An 8952-nucleotide genomic window follows, 5' to 3' on the forward strand; every position below is an offset into this window, starting at 1 on the left:
TCCTCACTCACTACCTGTACCTTTGTATCCCTATAATGCTGCAGTTGTCTTCTTATTCTGATTGCCATACATCAGCTCAGATCACTGTCAGGCAGTCATTTTCTAACCCGCTATATCCTAACTCTGGGTAACGAGAGTCTGTTGGAGCCAATCACATTGGCATTATTTGACTGGCTTCACGGCAGCATGATGCCAATAAATGAATGCTCTGAATGAAAAATCACTGGAAGAACCATAAACAGTGTCTAAGCTGGGATTCATACCAAGGATTCTGGACATGGGAATCAGTAGAAGTAACAATGTTATAAGAGTACGATGTGAGTGAGAGTGCTGATGCTAAGTGTGCCACGGAATAAAAGCTGGCCCCATTCACAGGTCACTCCTACTCAGTGTTGCCAGTATGATCTACACTTTTCCGCAATACTAAGCTGAATAAAACAGATTCATGTTAGGTAGCCACTGAAGACTCTGTACAACTAAAACCTTCAGTAATATATAGTTGCTATACTGATACAAATTCACTGACACCTACTTTGTAAATTGTACTGAAAATGAACACTAATTTAACTACAAATAAACGTACAATATGTTAAGATGGATAACTAACCCCTTCAATGTATGTAAGCTATACCAGTAAATACTTTAGTTGAGTACATGTGTGAAAAAGGTTAAGAAGTAATATATGGTGGCACAGTGATAGAGCTTCTGCCTCGCAAGAAAGAGGCCGGGATTCACATCCAGGTGTTCCGATTTCCTCCCACAGTTTAAAAACACACAGGCCAGGTTGATTGGAAAAATCTAAATTGACCCTACGGATTGTTCCTTTCTTGTGCCATATGCATGTTTGGAATGGCAACAGCTTCCCCGCAATCCTGCTCAAGATATAGCAAGTTTAGAAATGGATGGATGGATGGATGAAAAATGTGAAATGAAAGTGTAAATTCCCACTGTTGGCGAATACACAGCAGCAGAATCTTCAGATAAATCACGCAAAGTGTCACTTACATCCTCGCATACACCCACTGATACTCAATGTGAGTGAAATAATAATAAGAGACACAGCTATGAAGCTGTTGCATCACAGAACCTGAGAATCCAAATTGTACCTGAGAATTTTCTGAGTAACATGTCTGAAAGATGGGCTTAAAACAAGCTGCAAATCTGTATTTTTCTCTGTTTGAACATATGATATCACTTACCAAAACTTTTCATAATTTGTAGTAAATATATAGCAAAAGCACTGTTAAATATTTGACATTATTTGCTGGAAAGTATCTTGATTTAAGTTGATTATTTAATGTAATCTACTCTTGATATCGGCAGGCAAATCAACTATAATAGTGTTTTAATAAACTACTCTTTTGGAAAGGTGGAGTATCTTGTGAAACTATATTGTTGTGAGAGAGGTAATGTGAGTTGCAGTAGACCTGGCAGTATGTTGCATGTTGCAGTAGACCTGGCATCTCACCCAAGGTTGCCTCCTGCCTTGCTGGGATTAACTCTAAATCTCTGATCAGGAAATAAATGAAGGAATGTATGGTATCAGCTTTAAGTCATGGAGACTAGCATGATATGTCATTCCATTACAAATTCATATTTAATTCCAATAACTGAAATAATTAATTTAAATGAATGAATAATTTAAATGAATTAAATGAAATTAAATTAAATGAATGAATGAATTTAAATAATGAATTAAATGAATTTAAATGAATGAATGAATTTAAATAATGAATTTAATGAATTTAGGTTTAAAGTAATCTTGTAAACTCGCCTACAATAATACTTTTCTAGTTAAACTTTAGGCAACCAGCTGCACATATAGGATGTGGGGCTAGTGGTTAGTATGCAACAGAGAACCTGTTTGACATCAAAAATATCCTAAAATAGAATGACACCACTATTTAGTGACCCCTGCTATTCAATGCTCTCAAACGCACTAGTATCTGAGTGGATGTTCCACTGAATATTATTGGTTATGTTTCACAATAAGTGATTTTGTTAAATTTATTTTGGAGAAGCTAAAATTGCATGCTTAGCATTTGTCGATTATGAACAATATCTACCAGTGGCAGTTTGTAATGCGAGCTTAATTAGCGAATGTAAAATAATCATGAAATAAATTTGTTAATTTGCACAACTTGCCCGGTGTCAGCTGTGAGGGATAGCCCACGTCCTTACATAGCCGGGACGTCCTCGGGATGGAAGGACCAGGGGAGAGAATGTGCAAAGGGCATTACCTCCCCCAGAGCTCTAAATGGCAGCCTCCCTGGGTTGCAGCGGTGCCTCAGATTTCCACAGAGGATCATGGGACATGGAGTTCTTCTGCATAACCCTGTTGGGTTTCATGGGTGTCCCCAGTGGGTGCTGCAGGGACAGGGGAGTGATACTTCATGGGGCTCCAACCCCACACAAAAATACTTTTGGACCACGTGCCAAGATCGGAAGTACTCCCAGGTGGGAAATAATAGGAGCTGCCTGCCTCACCGGGACGAGGCAGAGTCAGGAGGAAGGTGGACAATGCTTGCAAGGAGGAGTGGAGGAGGCAGTGACCAAGACAGAAAGAGAGAGAGAGAACACAAAGAGTTGATTTACTGTATTGTGCTTTATTGCTTGTACTTGTGGCTGTGGTGGGAAACACCAGGGGAAGAGTTTCCCATAATAAAATATTTTTTGTGTGTTTAAATTGTGTCCAGAGCCTGCTTGTGTTGGGTGTTTGGCACTGGTGTCCACACAGAACATGTCAACATCCATTAAAAACTGGTTCTGACTTGTATTTGTTTAATTTCTGTGTGAATACCTATATTTCCTGAGTGAAGGGTTCCGGCCAAATTAAGTACTTGATCTTTTGGCCAGTAGGTGACCTGAGGCTGCCCTTTAATTTGTTGCTCCCACATTTATAGGCAGTGAATTAGTATTAATTTAGTTTTTTTAATCTAATGTGACTGGACAATCGTCAGCACACCATTTCAAGTTCACATCAAAGGTTCACAGTTCACACCTGCCATTAATGTAACTACAGACGAGCAAACGTGACTTTATGAAGATGGCAACTGCACTTAGAACTTCAGTAATCAAAGAAAATGTTCCTATTTCTTTAATGAAATACCCCTTCATAAGTCATACACTTGAAAAAAACAAAATAGAGGAGATGGACTGGACCAAACTGACTTATGAAACGACAGCAGGCAAGTAATTGAGGACGAGCTTAAATGCAGACTTTTTCCTGCACAGGCTCTGCAGGTGGTTGAAACTTTTCTGAGGAAGACAGGTCTACCTGGAGAAGCTGATATAAAAGCAGCTCCGCAATCACCATGTTAGTGCATTTCAGATGTGTCTCCTGGCTGCTAGAGTCCATCTACCCTATGTATGGTCACCAGCCAGCATCACAGGGCTGGCGGATAGTGAGCATACAAGTTGCTTCTGAGGCAGAGACAGATGAGAAAAGGGGCAAAAGTAGCTTGGAGATGCCACCAAAGTGCTCACTGAGTGTTGTGTCTGCGAATGCTGATCTCAAAGCTCCTTTTTTACTGGCTTCTCCAGGAGTCAAGTTCACTTTACTAATTACATAAGGAGTACATAATGACACAAAGTAGTTTGAAACTGATTAATATAAATGAAGCCCAGCACTATCTGTCCATTAATTGATTGCTGAACTATGGCCAGTTGACATCTAAGAGGAAAATAAATAATGGAAATGACCTCAAGTGATGAGAGTCTCTGCACCCAGGAAGGACATGATATCCAGAGGCCAAATGCCTTTCATCCTAGACAGAGCCCATCACTAGGGCAGTTTATCCCATACAACTCCTCCACATTATGAATACAGTCAGCATCATCAGCATTTCGTGTAGAGAGTTTCAGACTCACCATATCCTTCTTCACCATATGCCAACTTGGGAGGAATTTTCACAAGACGTCTCTCATTGACACACATGTCCAGCAGAGCCTTGTCCATGCCTTCAATGAGCTGCTTCTTACCAACAAACACATTGTATGTGGAGCCCCTGTCATAGCTGTGCAGAAGGCAGAAAAATACACATATTAATAAATGCAAAGAAAATAACAGAGCATGTGGTCTGCAAGCCACAATGCAAATGCACACTTTGCTGCTCAATGAGGATACCAGCACCTAGGAATTTAGATTAATTTATTAAAACCTGCCAGCACATTCTGTGCTGTTCATACTGTAAATGTAGCACCATGGTTCCTCCTTTTCAATGAACGTTCAGCAGGAGAGAATACTTAAAATCTGTGAATAACATGTGCGAGTTATAAGTGGTCGTCACTGAACCACACCTCTTCTTACCATGAAAGCAGTCTGCAACATGCCACGCGAAAACACAGAATTCCACAAATAAATACAGTATGTCTGAACCGTCATGACTGAACTGAGGGCATGATAGGCCTGAAGCCAACACAGCGCCCCCTGCATCCAAAGGACTGTAGTAACGCCGGCATGCCTGGAAAGGCGCAATCACAGAACTAAACCAATCTGTGCTGCAGACACTAACTTTCGCTGTTATTAGCGAATGCCCCTTGCCCGCTTAAACTGGTACAGCGCCGCCCATCGGAAGCTTCTGCACCGTCTTCAGACGCGGAAACTGTTACTTATCATAAACGTATATTCTCTCAAATGCTTTCAGGCACTTTGCATGCAAGGAAGGGGTGGGAAGAAAAGAAAAGAGAATTTGTAGCCCCGGGCTGTGGAGAGCCGGACTACGGCATCACGACGCGGCCGAACCAAACTGCTAATCCCAGATCACCCCTGCCTATTTAACCAAACTTCATGCGACTTCAATTCACCTCGATCCGATCCTAGGGAGTTCGGGACCGTCTTACCTGGAATCGAACTTCTTTCCGTCCGGGAATGATCCCAGGTAATGGTACCTGACAAAGTCTCCGGATCTTACCGCCCTGTCACACGAGGGAGGAGTGAAGGTCTTCTCGATCACGATGTCTTCTAACGGGACTGGTGGCGCATTACACGATACGACGGTGACCAGCAGCGCCTGCAGCAGCATTGTGCACAGTCTGTGCGCCATCACTTCTCTTCGCCTCCAGATTCTACGTCCCGTTGTTCCTGAGCTTGCCTGTCCTTCTTCAACCCGCCCACCGGCCGGCCCTCTTTACTAGGGATGTGGACACGTGGAGCCCAGGCCCTCTACAACAGGGAACAGCTTGAGGCGTGGGGGCGGGGAAGCCACCGGGACCCACAAAACATCAAAGGATGCGCATTCAACGTGGCACACCCGCCGCCCAGCCCAGCCTCAGCTCCGGTATGTGCGTGCGTGTGCGCGCTGCGTAATGAACCAATGTAAGAAGGCAACGACCGAAAAAAAACGATAAAAAAGTCCATTTGTAAATTTTAGAATTAAATGTACCCGTCCGAATGATTAATAAACGAATAAAAATAGCAATAGCAAATGAAAGTAACATTATAACAATAATAAAATTAACTCAACTTAATCAGAGAAGTCAGATTAATAACCGAAATGTATTAAAGGAGCAAAATAAAAGGTAAATCAGAATGATGTATTAACATCTTCAGTTTTCCTTATTTCTCAGTTTACTTTTTATATCTACAGAAGTACTGAGCTTCACTGCCATGCTCCAGAATCAAAAAGTGTACAATTATTGATAAGTGCTTCTCCAAAAGTAATGAAAGGGAGACAATTATATAAAAGTGTTTTCCTTGAAATAAATATGTTAAATAATACATTGAGGGAATAATAACTTAGTGCGTCATGTAAACTTAAGTTTTCAGTCATTACATAAACAGTCCAAACTTCAGCCAATCAAAAAGTCAATTTGGGTGACAACTATTTGTAAGGAAGAAGGGTAGCAGTATTCCAAATGCCCTTTCGCAAGCATTTTCTGATTTGACTCGTAGCTCCCAAATGCCAATACTGTAATTTAACTTACTCTTGCCATCTGCTGTTAAGAATGTAGCAAATCAATTCGATTTTAAAAGCAGGCTAGGTTTCTCCAAAAAAAAAATTTTTTTGGAGGAAAAATGTACTTTATTAAAAATGTAAACATTATTATACATAGGAAAAATGCAACATAAACACAGAAATATTCATATACAGTATCTGAGACTAGTCATGAGCTTTATATTAATTGATTATTGGAGGCTTTACTGTATTAAGATGCTAAAAACATATATTTATGTTCATAAGAATTGCTCTCCGGTATGAGAAACCCCCCATATATGATATACAATTTGACTCATTTTGATGTGTAGTAATACAGGACATTGAGCTTTTTGGTCCTCTAGATACAATAAATCGTCATTTTTAGGCATTTTTGGGCTATATTTTGCACAGGAAATAACACCCTTATGGTAAAGAGTACATCAATATGTGTCTGGGGGAAAAATGATCAGAAGAACTTGATGTTGTGCATGTTGCATCCTCAGACCCTAGGGGTTCAACCCATGATGGTATACACAGGATTAAAGTTACTCCTTTGAAAATATGGGAATCAGTAATATAGGCATGTGGAATACCATTTTACACTATTTTGAGGTTAATGATCACAAATATATTTTTAAAATTTTATTCTTTACAGTACTCATAGCCATCTAAGAGCCACTCAAAGAAGATTAATAATGAGAAATTTTAAAAATAGGCATGTTGGGATATCATTTTAGACTATTTCAAGGTCAGTAATTACAAATATTATGCTATTTTTGATTATTTACTAGGATCTAGCCCTCTATGGACCTTCAGGCCATTAGAAGATGAAAAATGACAAATTTCTATTATAATTAAGAATATTAGACTTTAAACAGTTAAACTATTATATTTTAAATAGCTGATGCCACTGTTCTTGTTTATTATGTACTTACACCTCATTCAGTAAATCATTACATTTCTTATGAAGACCCTTCATTAGGGCAGCTTGCACACTAATTCTGACTTTTCCATTAATGTTTCATACTGTATTTACACTACTACAGTATGTAAGCATTGCCAGCTTGTTTTCATAGAGAAGTAGTATTTAATTGAATGATTCCTCCAAAGACCACAAAAATGAAATGCATTTAGGAAGACCAAAGGTCATAATATACAATTAACTTTTTCTTCATTCACCTGTGTTGTTCTAGTGTCAAAATTAAATTTTTATTAACATTAACATTGCTGCTGGAATAGACTCCAGTCCCTCCTCAACTCTCACTTGTATTGAAAACACTTGAGAATGTTATGTTATGACTTGAAAACCCCTCAATATTCAAAATGCCAGGTCTCAGACAAACAAAACTAATACTTGTAATAATGGTTGAAAAGAAATCTTACATACAGAAGGCACTCCATCATCACAGTTACTGAGCACATGTTGTTCCCATATACTTGACTGCTAAATTTATTACAGCATCATTTCTGAAAACAGTGTTTTTTAAAGAAGGTATGTAGGGTGCTGTTTCTATGTGAAATTCAGTATGAGAACGAACATGATGGCTATTTAGATGGCGTTTAGTGTAGGTAGGAGGCACTAGATGTGTTGGCATGAGTTTTTCAGGACAGGTTTTCTGGTTTTCACAATCAACAGTGTCTCAAGTTCAATCAAAGTCAAGTAAAAAAAACTCCAAACAAAAGTGGTGCTGTGGTCAAAAACAGAAACTGTTGATGAAAGAGGCTGGCATTGGATGCTAAGAATTATGTAGATACAGTAATATATGTAGAACAGGTGTAGTCAGTCAAATAATTGCTAAGAAAGAAAAACTTTACCAAAAGGGGCACTTCAGAATGCACAATCAATAGTTTTTCGTCATATGAGGTATGGCAACACATCTTCAAAAGTTAAAAAGTACAAAAATGGTCATTTTTAGCTTGGAATAATGCTAGTGATGCCTTCTTTGCACAACATGAGTTTAGTGATGCCAACAAGGGATGTGCATAGCATTCAAAATGGGGCACTACATGTCAGAAGCAGGTCCTAACAATACAACATAAGCTTAGGCAACAGTATAAAAAGAAAGATGATAAATGGAATGCCGCCAAGATGTAGTAGAAGATTTCTTTATGGAGAATGGCCAGGAGTAGTTACTCTAGGGGCATAAAATAGGAACACAGCAAGTAGGGTGCCCTCTAATCCCATTGGTGGTAGCAGTCGAGTCCAGGATACCTGTTTTAGATTAAGTTAGAAATGTTACCTGAAGGTTGTATGATCTTTTAAAAATGGAATGGGGCAAGTAGAGGGCGTTCCATGAGAACAATTGCAGATTTTCCAGAGGACATTACTGACTTTGAAAGTGAACCTGAAATCAAGATCGGAGTCTGGAAAAGGGCTCAGTTTTCAAGAGTAAGACTTGACCTATATTCCAGCAGTTTACAGTTAGGTGGTGACCTTTAAACCACTCTCTGACTTGCTTCCTTTTACATCTTAGGGTTTCTCTCCTGGCTGGGGTTCAGACTCTTGTTTTATATCTTTTTTGTTTAATTTCGAGTTGTTGAGGTATGTTAATGTTCCTTTTGTTTATTGCCTGTTATGTTTTCTATGTCTATCTTATATTCCATGTGTTTTGTGGGTGGTCCTTTAAGAGGAAGGACTAACTGGCAATCACTAGAAACTGCTCTCCGCACTTTAAATCCAGAGGGTCTTCCACAGTTCCTGACAGGTCATTTCAGATGCGCTAGGGAGTGGTGAGTTTAGTGGTGTTTTTTGCTTTGCTTATACTTATTGCTATTTTCTGGATTTTTGACCTTTTGCTCTGTTTTTTGACCTTTCTTTGGATTCCACGCTGTAACTTTGTAAGATTTGGATTGCCTCCTCGCAACCCTCTTATGCCTTTTGTACTCTTTAGAGCTTCTTAGTGTGGAAGAGCATTTTTGTGATAATAAATCTTTTATTTTATAAAGATTAGGGCTGCTGATTAATCTGTATTAACATGTACAATTAACACATTTAAATTTCTGCAATTAAATGTTTTAATTCAACCCCTAAATG

At 39.1% G+C, this 8952-nt stretch overlaps 1 protein-coding gene across 1 annotated transcript in view; it reads right to left on the reverse strand.

Annotated features, from left to right (window-relative positions):
- fkbp9 (FKBP prolyl isomerase 9) overlaps window positions 1–5119 on the reverse strand; it is a 28119-nt gene extending 23000 nt beyond the window's left edge. Inside the window, exons 1-2 of the mRNA XM_039737238.1 lie at window positions 4843–5119; window positions 3871–4016 (exon numbers count right to left, since the gene is read on the reverse strand). Coding sequence (XP_039593172.1) covers window positions 3871–4016; window positions 4843–5045 — 349 coding nt within the window. The 5' untranslated portion in view covers window positions 5046–5119. The remainder of the gene's footprint in view (window positions 1–3870; window positions 4017–4842) is intronic.
- Window positions 5120–8952: the final 3833 nt, after the last annotated feature.

Source organism: Polypterus senegalus, chromosome 15 (assembly GCF_016835505.1).
Source record: "Polypterus senegalus isolate Bchr_013 chromosome 15, ASM1683550v1, whole genome shotgun sequence".
Lineage (NCBI taxonomy): Eukaryota > Metazoa > Chordata > Cladistia > Polypteriformes > Polypteridae > Polypterus > Polypterus senegalus.